This window comes from Elephas maximus, chromosome 1, assembly GCF_024166365.1.
Source record: "Elephas maximus indicus isolate mEleMax1 chromosome 1, mEleMax1 primary haplotype, whole genome shotgun sequence".
In the NCBI taxonomy this organism is placed as follows: domain Eukaryota; kingdom Metazoa; phylum Chordata; class Mammalia; order Proboscidea; family Elephantidae; genus Elephas; species Elephas maximus.
Window position 1 is genome coordinate 45,358,491 of NC_064819.1, and position 20,586 is coordinate 45,379,076.

At 41.2% G+C, this 20,586-nt stretch overlaps 1 protein-coding gene across 2 annotated transcripts; it reads right to left on the reverse strand.

Annotated features, from left to right (window-relative positions):
- Positions 1-241: 241 nt before the first annotated feature.
- On the reverse strand, positions 242-20,319 carry ECI2 (enoyl-CoA delta isomerase 2). 2 transcript variants are annotated; one of them, XM_049875079.1, is made up of 10 exons: positions 20,160-20,319; positions 18,104-18,266; positions 15,976-16,074; positions 15,599-15,784; positions 13,345-13,414; positions 5,941-6,043; positions 5,068-5,188; positions 3,743-3,832; positions 2,161-2,304; positions 242-1,289 (listed from the first exon to the last, which is right to left on the reverse strand). In XM_049875079.1, the coding sequence occupies exons 1-10, from the start codon at positions 20,201-20,203 to the stop codon at positions 1,134-1,136; spliced, it is 1,176 nt and encodes a 391-aa protein (XP_049731036.1). In that variant the 5' UTR covers positions 20,204-20,319; the 3' UTR covers positions 242-1,133. The 2 variants fall into 2 exon arrangements, with proteins under 2 accessions (XP_049731036.1, XP_049730956.1); XM_049874999.1 differs by having other exon boundaries at positions 20,148-20,319.
- Between the last annotated feature and the right edge of the window lie 267 nt (positions 20,320-20,586).

The following is a 20,586-nucleotide window of genomic DNA, read 5'->3' on the forward strand; positions in this document are numbered from 1 at the left end:
TGTGTGTGGGGGGGGTTGTTTTATTGAAGATAAAATGTGATTATGAATATAAAGCACTAGTAACCTAGTAAGTCCTCAGTAAATATTAATGGTTATTACTATTCATCTATTTTCTGTAGAACTGAATATTTTGGATTAAGATTACTGGACTGAAAAACAAACACTAAGAACTATTAGTTAGAGGTTCAGTAGGTTAGCTACCTGATATGATGCTTGAAGAAAAGGTTAAAGAGGAAGAATATTAGGAAAGCAAAATGTTCTTTGTAAATTTTATAGCCTTTTAATTACATCCTCAGTGTAATTGATACATATAGATCAATTGATACATATGGAAAAAAGTGATTAGTCAATTGATACCTATGGAATTTATCAAAACTAAACCCATTGCTGTCGAGTTAATCCCAACTCATAACAACCCTACAGGACAGTCGAATTGCCCCATAGCGTTTCCAAGGCTGTAATCTTTACAGAAGCAGACTGCCACATCTTTCTCCGTGGGGCAGTACAGGTATGCCTTTTACAAGATATCACATTATACAAGAAGGAAGACTTTATAAAAAATAAGGAAATAGTTACGGCAGTTATTCTTGCTTTCTAATGAAATGACCCAATTCTTTCTTCATACCTTTTTATTAAATTATGGAAAAAAATTAAACTAAGATCCTTATTTATTACCTAGTAATATAACTCCCACATTTGCTCCCTTGCTAGATGGCTGAAGAAGAACCTGCAGCCCTTAGAAGATCTCCAGTCAGTCATCCAGAGGCTGTCCATGTTCGGCCCCATCCAGTCATTCACCCTTTGTGGACGACAAAGTGCTACCGTGGTGTTTAAAGATATGACCTCTGCGTGCAATGCTGTGAATGCTTTTCAAAGCAGGAGCCCAGGCACACCATTTCATTGTTTCTGGCAGCAGCGATTCATGTCAAAAGATGTAAGACTGCTATGTACACCCTTAAAGCTTGGTCTACATAATTATTTTCCCCATCAGGGCTCTAGTTAAATATAATTGTCATAAGAAATATATTAGCAGTGAAAAAAGGCACAATGGAAGTTTATTTAGTTGAAGTATTAGAAATCAGAAGTGATATCACTCCCTGCCTTTGATATACTTGACTTGGTTTTAACAGTCATCACAGTTTTACTTTTCTAGATAAGAAGTTCATGACCGCATTTGTGCATTCCTCTGACCGCCATCTGCCTTGGAGGGCGCTGATTTCTTCAGAATTAGTAGCGTGTAGCTTTTCTCTCTCCACGTTTCTGATAAGCTGCTTTGAAGTTCTCATGGCCTGAAGAAAACAAACCAACAATAAGGTCAGAAATTATTCTAGTAGGAGTGGGATTATTCTATAATCCTGATTCTTGTTTCTCCATTGTTCATTAAACTAATCCTTAAGATGCATGTGTAAAAGACCAGTAAAAATAGTTGCCATGGAGTAAGCCTAACTCATGGTGACCTCATGCATGTCAGAACAGAACTGTGCTCCATAGGGTTTTCAATGGTTGATTTTTTGGAAGCAGATCACAAGAGGCCTTTCTTCCCAGGTACCTCTGGGTAGACTCAAATCTCCAGCCTTTTGGTAGGCAGCTGAACATGTTAACCACTTGCACCACCAGGAAGACTATGAAAGAGTGCTTCTCCAACTTTAATGTGCGAACCCATCACCTGGACATTGTGTTAATGATTCTGATTCAGCAAGAACAGGGCCTGAGATTATACACATTTCTGAGACGCTCCCAGATAGGTGTTAAAGCTTCTGGTTCTAGGGCCACATTGTGAATTGTAAAAATATAAGAGCAATCAGGCACTAGCTACCACATATAACAAAGAAAATGCTATAAGGATCTCCTATTATAGTCAACGATCTGGCTTCACCTGAATTCCAACATAAATGTGCTCTGCAAATACTGTCTGCCATTCTCCTCACAGTTACCCCCATAAAGAACGGCTCTTCTACCTTCACTTTATACAAATGAAATGCTTATGATATGCTTGTAAAAATCACTATTTCCAACATTTTTATTTTTAATTCCAAATTTAGATGTGCTTAAAGCCAATTAAAGAAATGTCTTTTTATTACTTATTCTCTTAATGCAAATATATTTTTTCTTTTAGGAAATTATTTCCATGGTTCCTGTAAGTAAAGACTGAATACTAACATTTGGGGGAAGCTTTGAATATGCTTTTAGCCTGGTCCAAACTTCTTTCTGAAAAGTGCTATCGGGAAAAACTTCAGTAACTAGTCCTTGAGCACAGGCTTCTCTTGCTGTTAACTTCTTCCCAAAAATGAGCATCTCAGCTGCCTGAAATGAAAAGCAAGATTAAGACACGACTTCATAAAATGACGGCTTTGGTTAATATCAGAATTGACCACTTTCGGTAGGCACAAGGAGACTCTTATGATGGTCTGGATTTCTCTGGCAGGAGATACTGATGACCTCAATGGCAGTTGCTGTGCTGAGACGCTGAACCTACCTACCCTAAGTGCTTAGGAGGGGCTGCAGGCTGTTGCTTCTGTGTTTGTCTATGTGGAGGGGCAGGAGGAAGAAGCCTGGGGAAGAAAGGACTTGAAACCGATGTCCATCACCTAACCCACAGTAGTGATGATGTTGTTTTACATCCTAGGGCTCCACTGATTAAAAAGGAAAAAAAAAAAAAGGAAATCATGGTCATAGGAAATGCCATCAACCTTTAAAAACTTAACTTTCAAAATTCCATTTCCTGAAAATTCTACCCAGTGGTCTACCTTTGTCAGTTTTCTTTACCTGCACAGGGACTCAAATTCTACTTGTCAGCATAAAAGGAGGGGCATTATAATTTCTAACAAAACAGAAAATCGCAGAGTGGATGGATTTTACACTGGCTACTTCTTTTTACTTCTCTTCCAGGAAACTAAAGACTTTGTCCCAAGCAAATGGTCTGAGCCCTAGAGTTGGTTCTGCTCAGCTTTTCAAAGTTAAAACCTGTGTAACTCTTCAGGATATGTAACAGTATAAGATTAAAATAAAAATATTTACAGCAAAACCTTAGTCAGTAAAAACAGGATCAAGCCTCCCCTCCCCCCACCCTATTCTTTCAGGTCTTGAAGAATGTGACTAAGCCTTGCCCTGTCTGCTGGCTCTCCAGACTTGCACTGATCCCGCCATCATGAACACAGCACATGGGCAACTAGATTTCCATGGACACAGTGACAGGCCTGCACAGCCACTTAACCACACAGGCAAACAGGTTGATGAGAAGGCTGTTGTGATGAGGTTTGGAAGTGGTAAACCCCATGAAGCCTCGGTATCTGCTGCTACTTCACATGACTCTGAAAGTCAAGATGTCAGCAGGTCACTTTCCACATCCACACATGGCTCATTCACAGAGCAATTAATCAGAGGATTCAGGAGGCTGGCACAGCCCTGCTCCTTCTACTGACTAATGTCGTACAGCTACCCAGGACGAGGCCTTGTGCTGCTTGTAATGCAGCCTGCACTGTGGCAACCAGCTGTACAAGTAGTTTCCCGACTTTTGGAGTTGCAGACAGGATTTCTCATTTTCTGTCAAAGAGACACTTCCTACAGCCTGCTTCCTACATTTATTAAACTCTTAAAGTTGGGGAGCAAATACTTCTCTTTTCAGCTCTTTTGTCCACTAATAGGGAAGGAGAGAGAGTGATTATTTTAGAATAGAAGTGACTTGTTAAATTGGAATACAGATGAGTCATTAAATTTTATTTTTAAGGATTCCAAAAATTACCTTGGCTGGGCCCATTATCTTTGGAAACGTGTAAGAGGAGCATCCTTCCGGACTCAGGCCCAGGTGAGTAAACGGAGTATGAAATGTTGCCTATTTGGGGAAACACAGAAAATCATCTTTCATATGTGATTTTTTTTCATAAGTGATTTAAAAAAATCATTATTTGCCTATATCCTCACTATACTTGATTGAAAAAAGATTTTTTTTTAAATTAGGATTGTGGTATAACATGCACACAGTAAAATTCACTTTTTATAGAGCATGCAGTTCAGTAAGCTTTAACAAATGTATATAGTTATGTAACCACCACCACAATCAAGGTATAGAATATTTCCATCACCCAAAAAGTTCCCTTGTGCCGCACTGCTGGCAGAGCTTTCCCCCACTTTTCAAAATTTTATTTTCTACTAGGACACATACTACTACCTACTTTCCGTTACCGACTATCTCATTATCCAACATTTCACATTTAAGACAATAGCAAAAAATCTATTATCCAACTATTCTGTGCATTAACGACGTATGTCTGGCAGTAAGGAACGCCAAGGCACGAGACGAGAGTAATGCTGGTTGTGATGGTTAAGGTTATGTGTCACCTGGGCTGGGCAATGATCCTCAGTGGTTTGCCAGTTATGTAATAATGTAATTTCGCAATTATGTAATGATGTAGTAATCCTCCATTTCTGCATACACTGATTTTTGCGTAACAATTTGGTCTTTGGAGCCTAACCACGTCGATAAGTGAGGAGTGGGTGTTTAGTAAGAATAAAAATTAGTAGATGTAATTCAAGGTTGAACCATTTAAAATTAAAAGGTGATCTGTGTTTTTCGGCAAGTAACTTCTCCAGGCTTCAGTTTTCTTATCTGGAAAAGAGGGACCTAAGAGTAGATAATGCTTGCAATTCCTTCCTATTCTAAAATTCTCAATTCCAGAATGCATTTACTTGGAAACAATTATCAAATAATCTACAAATATGTTATTCTGTCCCCTGATAACAAGCTTTCAAGTGTCTCGTATTTTAGAGTAATAACAACAATGAAAATTGAACTGTTGTATGGTTTGATCAGAATACAGAACTATCACAGAGTTGGCACAATGTTCATGGCAAATTCTTTTTTTTTTAGGAAAATTTATGTTAACAGTGAAGGAAAAATAAAATTAATCAAATTTATTAGACTAAATCTTTGAAAAAAAATCTATACTCAGTCTCTTCTACTACAAACCCTATATAATCCATTTACTACTAGCAACAGTTATGAAAAACTTAGAGAACCTCATTTTCTGACTACTTGCTTAACTCATACATCTCTGGGAGCTGACTTACCCTGTCGGAAGCATACACAATATCAAACAGCCCAAGGAGGGTGACGGAGATTCCCACGGCTGGGCCATTTACCGCTGCAACCAGAGGCTTAGGGAAATCTATAAAACAGCCTACAAAATTCCTACAGAAATGGAAACATAAAAGCACGTTTAAATTTTCCAAAGCAGCATTACCAAATTATAGTCAAGATAGGAATGGTCTAAAATAACTAGACTCCCCAGGCGGGGCGTTTCTAAAACCTCAACCAGTGGTGCCTCCTGTCTTGTTACGGCTCATGCTCTCCCACCGTATTCACCTGGAACATCTGTTTGCAGGTTCTTGATAGAGGCAAATGACTGACTCCTACAGGTGTACCTTGGCTTGAATTTTGCACTTTGGACAATTCAGTCTGCCTGTACACTTTGAGGTGAGGATGGCGGCAGGTCATGTGCTACAAAAACTGTAGCACCACAGGGGCTGGGGTCAGCAGGAGTAATAAACAGGAACAGAGAAGGCTGGGGTCTCCGTTTTTCAAGACCACTCAAGTCTCCTAGTACCAGAAGTCATGGAAGCCATGCATTGCTCTGGCTGGATGGGCGTTTGCTAAACTTCTCTGCCTCAACAGAAGAGGATTTTATTTACAACTAGAGTCTACTTTTATGCCTTCCAGTCACATCTGATATTGGGCAGCATGAAGATTAGGCAATAGGCAACGGAAGTCAAAATGAGGCAAAGAGTGCCCACATATTGATGGAGGCACTCTGGAGAAATGTGCTTGTCTAACACTCACAGTTCATCATGCTGAGACAGAGCATCCATTTTTTACTTTGCTCAGCTAAAAAGCACTTTGATGAATAGAGGTGAGTCCTCTGAAATCAGATAAATGTCACTTACCTTAGTAAAATGGCATTATTTTTGGCTTGCTCTTCTATAACACCAGGGGGAATATCAGTGAAGTTGTTCAGATCATTCCCACTACAATAATAGTCACCATTTCCTATAAAAATAAAATCAATACATTCCCCATTCACCCATTCAATAATTACTGAGTACCTATTATGTCCCAGGAAACCCTGGAGGCATAGTGCTTAGGAGCTATGGCTGCTAACCAAAAGGTCGGTGGTTTGAATCCACCAGGCGCTCCTTGGAAACTCCATGGGGCAGTTCTACTCTGTCCTATAGGGTCACAATGAGTCGGAAGCGACTCAAAGGCAATGGGTTTTATTACATACCAGGCTCCATGCTACCTGAACTCGCGGCCATCAAGTTGATTCTGACTCATGGTGACCCCATGTTTTAGAGTAAACTGCGTTCCATAGAGTTTTTAATGGCTCTCATCTTATGGAAGTAGATCACTAGGTCTCTCTTCTGTGGCGTCACTGGGTGGATGTGAACCACCATCTTTTCTGTTTGTGCTACCCAGGGACCTAGGCTCCTGGCAAAACATGTAGGCCCTGGTGAACCAGCTATGGTTCTTGTCCTAATTTACAGATAGCGAGTTAAGGAGGACACTGATCTAAAAACATAAAAATAAATGTAAATAAGGCAACTATGAGGGTGCTACAATGGAGAGGTATGTGATGGTATAAGAGTATGTAGCAGGGGGTTTGGTTGAATCAGGGAATTTAGGGGAAGATTTTCCAAGAATGGGACAACTATCTGAAGGACTGGCACAAGTTATCTACAAAAAGAGGTGGGAAGAATATTCCATGCACAGGAAACAGCATGCACAAAAATTCTGTGGAGGGAGGTGACTGTTACATACGACAGGCTGAAAGAAGTACCACTATGCCTGGAACAGAACAAGCCAAGGGAGGAAGTTGTTGTAGGAAAAGGACAGGCTAGGTGGCCCCAGCAGGGCTCTGTGGGTCATATTACATTTCACCTTTATTCTAAACACTGGATAGCCATTAATGGTTTGCTATTTTTAAAAATTATAATTAACATACAATGACCACTTCTCAAATGTTTAGTTTGATGAGTTTTGAAAATTGTAAATACTCACATAATTACCACCTAAAACAAGACATAGAACATTTCCATCACCCCAGAAAGTTCTTTTATGCCCCTTTCCAGCCATCCCATACTCCCACCCCCCAGAGCGATCGCTTTCTGACCTCCATTACAATAGATTACTTGTGCCTATTTTAGAACTCATAGAAGTGGACTCATACAGTATTTGCAATTCTGTGTCAGGCTTATTTTGTTGAACTATGTTTTTAAGATTCATCCATGTGTGTATCAGTGTTCTTTCCTTTTTATTACTTAGTATTCCACTTGTATGAACAGACAATAGTTTATTTACTCATTCATCTCTTGATGGACATTTGAGTTCTGAATCAGACCGCCATGACTGTTCTTGTGCAAGTTGTTTTGTGGGCATATTGGCAAGTCACCGAGCTGATGGGTGCTTAACTCTGTAACAAGTTGCCAAACAATTCTCCAAAGTGTTCTCATACCAAAAATGTACATTAACTCCAGTTGCCTCACATCCTCACCAGTATTTGGTATTGTTGTCTTTTGGATTTCAGTCATTCTAGTGGGTGAAATATCTCATTGTGGTTTTAATTTGCAGTTCCCTGATGACTGATCATATTGAGTACCTTTTCAAGTGCTTATTGGATGTTGGCATATCATCTCTTGTGAAGCATCCAAGTCTTTTACCCAGATTTGAAATCTGGTGGTTCATCATTTCATTATCAATTTGTAGGAGTGCCTAATGTATTCTGGATATTAGTCCATTATCAGACTTATGTACTACCGAAATTTTTTCCCAGCTGTGTCTTGTATATTCATTTTCTTCCTAATGTCTTGATAAACAGAAATTTTTAATTTTGATGAAGTCTAATCTGCAATTTTTTTAAAATAGTTAATGCTTTTTGTGTTCCATCCCAAGAAATTTCTGCCAACCCCAATGTCACGAAGATACTCTATGTCTTCTTTGAGAAGCTCTATGCTTCTGGGTTATACGCTTATGTGAATGATAAATTTTAAATTAATTTTTTTGGTAGGGAGGAAAATGGGGTCAAAGTTCATTTTTTTCTCCCATATGGATATTCAGTTGCTCCAGCAACTTTGTTAAAAGACCTTCCTTTCTCCACTGAATTGTCCTGGTGCCACTGAAGAATTTTAAATGGGGGAGAAATACAATTTTTATCTGGAAAAAGAATGGACTGGGCATAGCAGAGAGGAAGGCAAAAGGGGGGTGACGACAGACTAGATAGAAACCTACTTCAGTTCAGATGGGAGTCCCTGGTGGCCTGGAGTAGTACAGAGGAGACAAAAAAAGAACTGATGCTAGAGATACCGAGGAAGTAAACTGGGGTTGGACTGCTCATGGGAGGTGAGGGAGAGATGAAGATCAATAATAAATGTTGGGATTCTGGTCTGCAAAACAGGATAGATGTGGAGCCAAACAATGTGGTGTGGGAATACTGAAACAGGTCCAGAGAGATGTGTGAGGTGGTGGCCAAGAGAGCTTGTTGAGCAGGTGGATGGATACACCAGTCTGGAGCTCCACGGAGAGTCCTGGACTGAAGGTATTATGCAGGGATCACTGGCATGCACGGTGTTGAAGCTGTGGGCCTACGTGAGACTACCTGGGAAGAGAACACAGGGTGAGAGGAGAAGAGTGCCCACTGACAGCCAGGTGGAGAAGTGTGAATCTGCAAAGGAGATACAGGGTGAGCAGCCAGAGATGGAGGAGAACCAGGGGCAGGCAGTGGCACTGGAGCCAAGAGGGGCTGCCAGGTGAGGTCTAGAAAGTGATACAAAGGTCAGTGGGACTTAAGCAGAAAGGAGGCAGTAGAGACCAGACTGGAGTGAGTTCAAGGACAGTTTTCAAAGGAAAAATTCAGAAGATAGGTTTGTTTTGTGGTAGGGATTTTGACAGTTAGGTTTGTGGTATTGAGAAAAAAGGGCTATATTTGTTTTGGTTGTATTTTTACAAAATTTGTTCTTGAATTTTTTTCCTATTTCCACCAGAAGCAAACTGTACCATAAATAACATTTTCAATAATTGTATGAGCAATGAAACTTTCTTTTTAAAACAAACTCTTAACGCGGGGACTCAACATAGAAAAAAAAAATTATGAGCTGAACTGTCCTGTGGAAGTGGGCTAAGAAAAGATGTGACAGACGAAAGAAAGAAATGAAAAGTGGTCTGGGAGAGTCCATGCAAAAAATGAAAGAGAAAACCACAACCATTAAACAAATGATGATCCCATTAGAAGGAGCAAAAAGAAGAGACGTTATTAAAAACATAAACTGGGACTCGGAGTATAGGACTGAGATAACTGAGCAAAATAAATAATAGAATTAAAAAGAACTAAGAGAAAATGATAGATAATAGTCTCTGCAGACCAGGTATTTTATCTCTCTAATTTAGAAGCTCAAAAAGAATGGAACAATTGAAATAAAAATACTCAGAGATATTATCAGAGAAAACTTAGAAGAAGTCCTTAGCAATCAGTTTAAAAAGATATGCATTTTCTAAGAAAAAATCATCAAAATAAGGACTGAAAAAAAAAAGTATTCTATAGTCTAATAAGGAAAAAGGTCATCTTATAAAGAGGCTACAAAGAAAAGTTAATGCTGGCCCCAAACTTCTGCACAGCACCATTCAATGGTAGAAGATGTCAGGTGATACATGCTAACTTCTTTGCTTTTCAAAGGGGAAACCAATAGATACTGCCCAAAGGTAGTAACACCAGGTGGAGATGTTTACATGCACTACATAAATCTGTGAAAGTAATTATTAGAAAAATCATGAAAGATGCCAGAACTAAAACCTAATATACCTGTCATAATTATGAGAAACAAAACATAAAATAGAACAAGGAAAACAGATCACAAAGTAAAAAATAACAAAGGAAGCATTATAAATAGAAAGCACATAAGATGCCAGAACTAAAACCTAACATAACCACCAAAACCAAACCCACTGCCATCTAGTCAATTCCAACTCATAGCGACCGTATAGGACAGAGCAGAGCTGCCCCATAGTTTCCAAGGAGTGCCTGGCTGACGTTTTGGTTAGCAGCCATAGCACGTAACCACTACACCACCAGGGTTTCCAAAACCTAACATGCCTGTCATAAAAATAAATCTAAACAAGATAAATTCACCTTTATAAGAAAAACTCACTGACTAGATTAAAGGGTAAAACCTAGCATTATGTTATATAAGACACTACTGAAAAGAACAATTCAGGGAGATATAAAGTTAAGAGGATGGGCAAAGACATGCCAGATAACTGCAAACAATAGTGGTACAGGTGCTTCCATGTTCTTACTTGGCAAGGCTGAATTCCAGGCAAACAGCATTTAATCAGACAAAGATGGCCACTTTGTCAAAAAGGATAACCTCCACAAGGAAGATCTAACTATCATAAATCTTCCTGCCAGGAAGACAAAAACTCACTTAAAGGAAAAACTTTTTTGACACAAAGGGGAAACTGACAAAAACAACGGTAAGAGATGCCTTTACTTCGCTTTTTTTAGTCCAAGACAGATTATGTAAAAGAAAAAAAAGAAAAAACAAATTTGGGGAATCTAAATAACCTAAATGAGAAAGGTAAGTCTAATTAATTTAACTCTACACTTTGAAAACAGAGAATGAACTTTCTTTTGAAGTACCCATGAACAATATAAAAAGTTGGCCATCTTTCAGTTCTCTATCTGTAAGGAAGCGATGTCAATATACAGGAATAGACATGTAAAATTTTAATAGATTCTAAAAAATAAAACTGATAACCTCTGATTATAACACTATAAAGCTAGGAATTAATAACAGAAACGGAAAACCAAAAATTCCTTCAATTTTCTGTAAATTAAGGGAACTATTATTATTATGTAATTACATACATTTGCATGTTAACTGAAAGACATATATCCAAAGATATTCATTGTAGCATCATTTAAATAACAAAAGATTAAATATAATCTACACGGTCATCAATAGAGGAATGAGGAAATAAATTATGGAATCCAAAAAATTCAATATTACGTAGTCATGAAAAGAATGACTCAGAGTATGTATTGATAGATGGTGATTTTTCAGGAGACGCTGTTAAGAAAGGAAGGTGAGTACAGTATGTGTATATTATATGCTTCCTTTTCTGTTAAAAAAAAAGTAGGGAGAAACATACACACACACACACACACACACGTGCTTGCTTATATAAATGTAGGAAGTTTCTGGAACGCATCAAGGAAAACTGTTTCTAGGGAGTGGGTCTGGGGTTCCTATGAGGGTGAGTTTTATGTATTCTTTCATATTCTTTGGACTTTCTCTCTCTAACCATTTGTTAACAAACAAACAAATGAAAAACCTAGCTAATTAAAAAGAAACTCCTCTCCTCTTAAACCAATGCCACTTTCAGACTTTACTGTTTTTGCTACTAGTATCTTCCTTCTCCCAGATTACCTAGGTATTGAATATCAAGGCTGTCTTTGATTCCTCCCTCCAGCATGCCTCCTTTTCCCACATCTAATTGGCCATTAGATCTCTCTCTTTTGTTATTAAAAGCAATCTATTATTTCTATATAACATTATCCATTATATGAACTTCAGTGAAAACCAAAAGAAAATAAAGTCACTCATGATTCTGTCATGCCAACAGACAGTAACCGCTAACATTTATCATGTGCCTGCTCTGTGCCAGGCATCCTGGGTGCCCCCAGCATGCATCGTCTCATGCAATTACCTCAACTGCCAGTGGGTTAGAAAACCCAGTCTTCTCCATGAGGCAGAGGTCACCCGCAATTAGTCAGGAATGAAGCCAGAATTCACACTCACGTCAGTCTCAGTCCCAAGCCTAAGACATAACCACTACACAATAGTGCCCCTTCCAAATCTCATTTCTCCCCAATTCCTCTTCTACGTTCTCATCACTCCAGGTCCATGGCGTACATGTATTTTCCAGTTATAATCAAGGTACTGATACAATTTCTTAAAATTCTATCTTAAGCATTTTCTATACTGTTGGTCTTTACAAGTTTTTTTTTCTACTTTGAATTTTATTTTTTAATTTACTTTAGATAAAGGTTTACAAAACACACTAGATTCTCATTGAACAGTCAGTACACATATTGTTTTATGACATTGATTACCAACCTAAAGACATGTCAACACTCCCTTCACAACCTTGGGTTCCCTATTACCAGCTTTCCTGTCCCCTCCTGCCTTCTAGTCCCTGCCCACAATTATAAGTTTTAATGCTTGTACAATATAGTCCAGTGGATGTTCTGTAATTTGTTTATTATTCCAACAGCATATTTAGGATGTTTAAACATTTTCACAAGTATAAGTAATGCTGCAAGTATTATCTTTCTTGCATAAAGTCATTCCCTTTTCTTGGATAATTACCCTAAAATAAATTCCCACAAGTAGGATTCCTCAGCTAAAGAATATGAATATTTTATATAGTGCCAAATCCCGCTTTTCTTTAGCTATTTACATCTTCTATAGCCATTCCCACTGCTGTCAGCAAAATACTAAAAGAACCTATTCTACCATTAGGAGCCCTGGTAGTGCAGTAGTTAAATGCTTGGCTGCTAACCAAAAAGTTGGTGGTTCTAACCCACCAGCTGCTCTGCAGGAGAAAGATGTGGCCAACTGTTTCTGTAAAGATTTACAGCCTTGGGAGCCCTATGGGGGCAGTTCTACTCTTTCCTATAGGGTTGCCATGAGTCAGAATTGACTCAACAGCAATGGGTTTTTGGTTTATCTTATCATTAATCAAACCAATTGCTGTAGAGTTGATTGTGACTCATGGCAACCCCATGTGTGTTGCAGAAGAACTGTACTCCATAAGGGTTTTGATGGCTTATTTAAGGAGCCTCCGGGTGGGCCTCCAACCTTTGGGTCATCAGCTGAATGTGCTACCTGTTTGTACCACCCAGGGACTCCTGAACTTTGTCAAAATCGGGGATAATTTAGAAAGCTTTTTTGGTCATCTAGATAAATACAAAATGGTACCTCCTAATTTTAATTTCTGTATGTAGTCATTAATGAGGTTATATTTTTCCTTGTTTACTACCTGCACTTTGTCACGTAAATTGTCTATACATTTTACTCACCAATTTATCTAGTAGGTTTTAGTACTTTTCCTACCAATTCGTATCTGCTTTTTATGTTATAAAGGTATCGATCCTTTGTCTATCGTATTTTTTGCATATTTACGAACTAGGGTATCACTGAACTGAAAAAGATCTTAAGAGTTTATTTGCTTCCTCTTGCCTATTTAGCGAGAACCCCCCCAAGGAAATATAATTAAGAACTGAGAAAATGTCTTACCTGTTAACACAGTTATGGTTGAGTCATCCTTGCCTGCTGCTTCAAGCGCAAGCACAATATCCTGATACATCTAGGTGAGTGAAAAGATGAGGAAAACAAAAGAACTCTGAAAATGAGAACTATCACCCAATGGATTCGCTAAATGTCTGTTTGCAAGCCTGTTCTCTGTAAAGTGCTTCGCATTTATGTTCGCTGAATTTAAATAACCAGAAAGGTGGAACAATACATCTGCAAGGATCTTCATTTCTTTTACAAACAATTACTCAGTACGTATCATGTACCAGGTGTTACAGGAGATGTTGGGGGATCTAACCACTTTCTGCAACTAACAGAGGATTATATAGTGTCAAAATGGGGGAAGGGGTGGAAAAGAACCAAGCAGCAGGAAGCTCAGAGAAGACGTTGCAACTGGCCTAAGACAGCAGGATGGGAGGTGGTCAGAGAGAACTTTCCTGAAGCGAAGGTTACAGTTGTGACCTCAAAAAAGAGCAGGGGAGTTCCAGGCAGTCTGGGAGATGTTAACGAGTGCTAAAATGCTGGGATTCCCAAGACATTGTAATGGTACGCAAAGACAATGGACCCAGCATTTTAAATCAACAGCATCTCTGAAAATCCTGGATGTGTCACGGTTACAACTTTTGATACATTTTTAAAACAGGTACAGTTTCTGCATCATAGGAGACAATGATGAGAGGGCTGATAATTATAGTCGCACAGACGCTGAAAGAACAAATAAACATATGGACTTTACATAAGATGTGAACAAAGGTGAGGGAGGGAATGAGGAAATAATCCCATTATTATTAGGCTTATGATGACACCGCACGACAAGATGGCTGGCAAGAGCCAGGATTACGAGTCAGATATATCATGACTTCCATTTAGGTTTTCCTGCTTATTAGTTATAAAAACTTGAGCAAGGTAAACCTTAACCTTCCTAATGATTTCATTATCCAATAATGATAAAAATAAGCTCCTTGTGAGAATTAAATGAACCTCTCTGTGAAAAGTGCTGACACTTCCCAGGCACTGTGATGAATGGCTGTCATTATTATTACCATGCTCCTACAGGAATCAGTCAGGGAAAATGGAAATAAAGTTTTGAGAATCAAAGGCTTTATTACAGTAACTGAGTTCCCCTAAGGAGCCCTGGTGGCTCAGCGCCTAGGATCTCGAAAGGTCAGCAGTTCAAATCCAGCAGCTGCTCCTTGGAGACTCTATGGGGCAGTTCTACTCTGTCCTATAGGATCACTATGAGTCAAAATCAACCGGACGGCAATGGGTTTTGGCATCCAACTTTAAGGAATTATTACTTAAGATAGTTTTAAATTCATATGCTCTTTCCCAGAGTCCCTAGGTGGCACAAATGCTTAAGTGCTTGACTACTAATCAAAAGGCTGGCAGTTTGAACCCATCCAGAGGCACCTACGAAGAAAGTCCTAGTGATCTGCTTCCAAAAGGTTGCAACCTTGAAAACTCTACGGAGCAGTTCTACTCTGCAATACATGGGGGTGCCATGAGTTGGGATCCATTCCACGGCAGATGGTCCGGTGGTATACTCCTTCTACTATGACGCAGACTGTCCACCCAGTGGAGGGGCTCTCATTGTTGATATTAGCTGCCCTCTCTAATTTTACTCTCAGTTCAGCACCAAGCATCCAATTAACTCCCTATAATGTTTTTTCAAGGGTGCATGGAGTTGGAGTGGTTATTTTTATGATTATTCTTGTTCAGTAATAGGCTAAACTTGCCCTTGGGAGGCTACTCCCTTCGAGCAGAGGTGGGCCACCATCTACTTCCAATAAAGTTCTACTCTCCCTTCTCCATTTGTATGAAAAAAATGAAACAAAACAAAAAAACCTGTATGTGAGCAGAATCATACCCTCTCTCAAATCTAAGTGGCTTGAAGGTAGTTCTGGGAGCATTCCATGACAGGCTGACCAACCTTGGACCAACCTCTACATTCTTTAGTATCAGCATGTATTTCATATACATTAATTCAATTTATTTTGCTTCCATTATCAGGGAGGTGGCAGTGCCTTCTGGATATGCAGACCCTGCTTGAGCTCACAAACTCTCAACACTGAATGCTCACCTCTGTTGTGTAAGAAATGGCTACAATTACTAATCTTCTTGCTCAGCCAAAGAAGAAACATCACAAGAACAGGAATGATGCTGAAACTGCAGCTTTTGAAAGAAACAGAAGAGGGGAAAAAAAAGGGCGCAATGTCCTCTGAGGGGAGGTGGACATTACCTGAGTGGTGATGGCATTTTTTTTGGTGGGACGGTTTAACATGATCTTTGTGATGCCGTCTTCCGAGGTCACCACTAAGGTTTCATATCCAGGCTGTTTACTGTCTGCACCAGGCTTCCCTTGGCTAGAGGATTCAGGTGAACTCAAACTGGACACCAACTCCACATAGTTCTGCCTGGCAGTTTCCTGCAGAGAAGATGGCAAAGAGCTTCAGGCCACGGTCAGTGAACAAGCACTCTGAGAAACTTAGTAACCTGAAAAGGAGCACTTTGCAATCAAGAGAGTACATACAGGTACATCAAGATCTGGAAGGTTCCATCTACAATGGTTTGGTTAGGGAAAGTATGGCAATAAAAGGACAGGAAATGCAAACTCACCTTGGGCAGGCTGCCAAGGGCATTCCATGAGTCCCATTTGGCCTTACTGATCAAGTCAAGCACACCTGGTTTGGGCATATTACAAGGTCCTTCAGTGGCCTGTGAAAAGGAGAGGGACAGTGAATGCTCAAACATCCATTGGAGCCCTGTCTACTTAAGATCCATAAACTCCACAGCTAACCGGAAAGCCTAATGGTCATCTCCCCCACCACAAATACCTTTCACAGGGCACACAAACTGCTCTGAACTTCTCCGTGCCTCTCCTTGCCCTCTCTTTGATGTTGCGGCTAAAAATACATAAGTAAGAGGAAAGAGGCTAGAGAGGCAAATGTGTTATGAACTATCAGTCCCTAAAATAGGTTACAACTGCCTGCATGGGCAAAGTGTTGCCAGATATGGGTTTTTGGAAGTTACTAAAAAAAAAAAAAAATTCTAATAGTTATTTAGTTTTCTATTGATAATCACATTTTTTCATACACAAAACATTCAGACCAACAACTTTCACAAGAAATTAGCCAACGAGCATTTAGAAACTCACAGTGAAAACACCACTAAGTCCATAATGGACTAGGCAACAGAGCTGTTGCCAGGGGACAGGCACAGGGTTGTCACCGGCCCATAGGAAACTCAACTGAAGACATGCCAGTAAAAAGCAAATAGCAACTGAATTTTATTTCGGGTAGGGGGAGCGGGTGTTTTGCAACAGATAAAATAACCCATTCAGTTACTTTTTAGAAATGGCAATTTAAAATTCCACTTAAGTTTTTTAATTTTTAATTAGTTAAAAGAGGAAAGAAGAAAGACTTCAAAACACAAAGGCTACAGACAAAGAGATGGAGAGCCACACTCAAGAATGGGCCAACTGAGAAGGTAGAGGGGGCACAGTCCCCACAACCACCCCACTTCTGACACCAACTGCAAGCTCAGGGTGCCCCCAAAATTCGCTAGGACTCACAGAACTCACCAGAAGGTGTTATACTCCTGGTTTATTACAGGGAAAGGGCACAGATTAGTATCAACCAAAGGAAGAGACGCCCGAGGCAGAGTCCAGGAGGAGGTGAAACAGGCTGCTGCTGATGGCCCCCTCACCATGGAGTCAGGAAGTGCTACCCTCTAGGTATCCATGAGTGACAAAACATGGAGTACTCACTCCCCTGAGCCTCAGTGTCCGGGCTTTTTCTTGGGGCTCCGTCATGTCCGCATGTGGCTGATCTCAGTCTCCAGTCCCTCCAGGTGTGACCCAAAACTCCACCCCATTGTGGGTTCACTCGTTACTACCTGGTGTGGCCAGCCCCTCAACTAAATCACATTGTTAGACCATCTGGTATAACCAAGGCCCCCAGGCAAAGGAAGACACTCCTATCAGGCAGGACATTCCAGGGGCCTCGAGATCACCTCCCAAAAGCCAAGGGCAAAAACTAGACCTCTCTCTGGGCACGGGTAAATTCTTCACTACACACCCATATGAAAGTAAGCCAGGCTTACACCAGCCTCAGGAAGAGAAAACAACCCAGGAGCACAGAGGACAGATTTCCACAGGGAACACCTTCACCCTGTGATTTCTGGACACTGCAATTTACAGGCTTTATATTTTTAATTTTGTTATAAAAATTTTCAAACATATACAAAAGCAGAATATTATAACAAATCACCAATGCCCATCACCCAAATGCAACAATTATCAAGTTCTGCCATACTTCATCTGTTTTCTTTTTCTGCTTAATTATTTTAGTGAATCCCCAAAACCAGGCTATTTCACCCCAATCAGTCCACATTTCTAAAAATATCAACATTATATAACCATAAGACTATTAATGATAATTCCTAGATATCATCTAATACTCAGTCCCTGAATATTCAAACTTCCCCCATTGTCTCAAAAGATCTTTTTCAATTGATTTATTCTAATCAAAATCCATATAAGGTCTATGCATTTGGTGGTTGTATCTTTAAAGTGTTTTTTACTCTAGAGTGATCCAACACAGAAAAACTCTCACGTATACACTTTCCAGAGCAAACTAGAAAGCCAAAATGTAAAAGATGAATGTTAGTAAAACATACAGCATATCTATTTCAGGAGTCATCTGCTCAAAATGTCTCTCCATAATATCAGACCTTAGACATTTACCTGCTTATATAATGCATAGAGTTTTAGTTTCATTTCATTTCCTGGGTCTTTCTTCAAGAGTTTCATCTGGTTCACTGCAGTCTCAAAGTCCTTGTGACTGGCTCTCATTGCTGTTTGGCTCATATGCATCTGCTGTACCAGGAAGCTACTGACCTGCAGAGGACTACAGACAGACAGACAGACAGACATCGACACTCTGCAGCCTGATTTCTGATGGTTCCTGACCCTTACAGGCCAAAATGCTATGTCTCTATATAAGTATTTTCTCTGTACTTGCCCCAGCAAGCTAGCTGCAAAAGGTTAGTGGCTTCCTAAATATCAGTACAGAAGCTAACCATGGTAACTTTAAAACCCACCAAGGAAAAGGAAGCTACAGTCCACGTTACAGACACCGTTATTTATAAACAATTCAAACTAAAAAAAAGCCTTCAGTCAGAACCCAGCTAGCCCTGTAAACTGCCACAGGCAAGAAGCAAATGAAACCTGAGCAAGACGGAGCACAGGCAACCAGGGGAGTAAAGGGCACTGAGAGAATTAGCCACGTGTCCCAGGATCCACAAACAGCCCTGCGCTTCCATAAACAAGCACAAGCCATGACTAGGTCAATTCTTTCCTCTCTGCTCAGCAAACCACAGTCCCAACATAAACACCTGTGGATGAGGGGAGAATGGGAGAATGTGTGGAAGGGCTGAGGAGCAGGTGCTGGGAGATGGGCAGAGTCTACCTGCTGTGTGTGCTCCTCTCAGGCACAATGTTCAACCAGCCAGAAGCAGAGAAGAAACAGTAATTGAAGCAAGGTCCATTAGTGTTTTTAAACAGAGGGGAGGAGGGGGAGAGCTTCGATTCACAGAATTGAGGCCACAAGAAAAAGATGGATGTCCACAGTGATAACCCTGCATAATAAAGTTAATGGCATCAAAGACGATTAAAATAATAAACAAGTTACAAATAAAGCCCAAGCCCAGTACTGTACTTTCAAATTGTACAATGAATGCTGGGTTTGAAAGTGATTCAATAAAATCAGGCCACAATAAATTTTACATTAAATAATGAAATTCCTTTTTTCAAAAGGAAACAAAAGAAAATTTTCAGGTGTCCACGATGTGGTGCAACAGGCAACCACCTGTCTATTTAAAACAAAGTGTGGTTTCAAAAAATGATAAAAATATGACCATTTAAGAACATACACACAATCGGGAAAACCACTAGTAATCCCACCATCTAAAGGCCATCTCCGCGAATCCAGCGTTTTCCTGTTCTCTACAGAGATTCTTGGAAATCCTGGTGGCGCAGCAGTTAAGAGTTTGGCTGCTAACCAAAAAGGTCGGCAGTTCAAATCCCCCAGGCGCTCCTTGTAAACTCTATGGGGCAGTTCTACTCTGTCCTATAGGGTCGCTATAAGTGGGAATCGACTTGACCGCAGCGGGTTTGTTTTTTGGTACAGAGATTCTTGGGTTTTCACGTGTGACTGTATACCTCGCCAGTTCATTTAACACAGCGCAATAAAACAAAACACCAAACCCGTTGCCGTCGAGTCGATTCTGACTCACAATAGAGGAGAACTATTCCTACAGTTTCCAAGGAGCGGCTGGTGAGTTCCAACTGCTGACTTCTTGGGTTGCAGCCAAACACTTAAGCACTGCGTAGAGTAAGTACCCCTCAAACAGCAAATCTTTTGATTCGACACTGTGGACAACGTCTTGCACTTCTACAGCGTTTAGAAAAGAAGCAAAGCGTGCGTCAGGCGTCTACTTCCTCAGAGCAACCTCCGCTCTGCAGCATGAAAGTCCCCGGGGTGGCGCAGCGGCGACCTCCGGGCCCGGCTAGTGCGAACCCGCTTCCAAGCCTGCCGGACGCGTCCTTCCTGACCTTTCCGGGCGAATCTGAGCCGGAGAGGCGAGGCAAAGGATAATTAACATCTTTCTCCCAAGAAAACCGTAAAAAATAACGCCTGTAGCTGCCGAAGCCACACCGCTGAGAGGGCAGCCTCGGTGCTCCCGGGGTACGGGCGGCCACCTGGGCCCGGGGGCGTCTCCGCGCTTACCTCCCGGCGTACCTCGGCGGGCAACGCCAAGCCAGCCTCGCCACCACCCAGGCCATGGGGAGCTGGAGGTGGAGACTGTTGGCCCGGCTCTGCCGGGCGCTGGCAAAAGGCGAGCGACGCAAGGGACCATCCGGGACTCAGCGGGGCCGGAGACGGGGGCGGGGCCCTGCCGGGCTAGGCCGGGCCCTAGAGAGGCCGGCAGAAGGGTGGGGGGTGCGGGGGGGCGGGAATTCCGGGCTGGAGAGGGGCGGGGGCTCCAGGGCGCACGGGTCTGGGTGGCTGGGTAGCGGCGAAGGGCGCGGAGGGGGGGCGAGGGGTAGGGCGGGGGCCCGGGCGGGGGGTTGGGCGGGGGCCCGGGCGGGGGGTTGGGCGGGGGCCCGGGCGGGGGCCCGGGCGGGGGGTTGGGCGGGGGCCCGGGCGGGGGGTTGGGCGGGGGCCC

What these genes read in the sequence shown, in the direction of transcription:
- ECI2 (XM_049874999.1), bottom strand. Translation starts at nt 20,203, where the DNA reads ATGGCCTGGGTGGTGGCGAGGCTGGCTTGGCGTTGCCCGCCGAGGTAC. An exon ending in AACCATAACTGTGTTAACAG is followed by an intron (nt 6,044 to 13,344) that starts GTAAGACATTTT and finishes TTATTTTTATAG; the next exon opens with GAAATGGTGACTATTATTGT. An exon ending in TTGTGTATGCTTCCGACAGG is followed by an intron (nt 3,833 to 5,067) that starts GTAAGTCAGCTC and finishes TTCCCCAAATAG; the next exon opens with GCAACATTTCATACTCCGTT.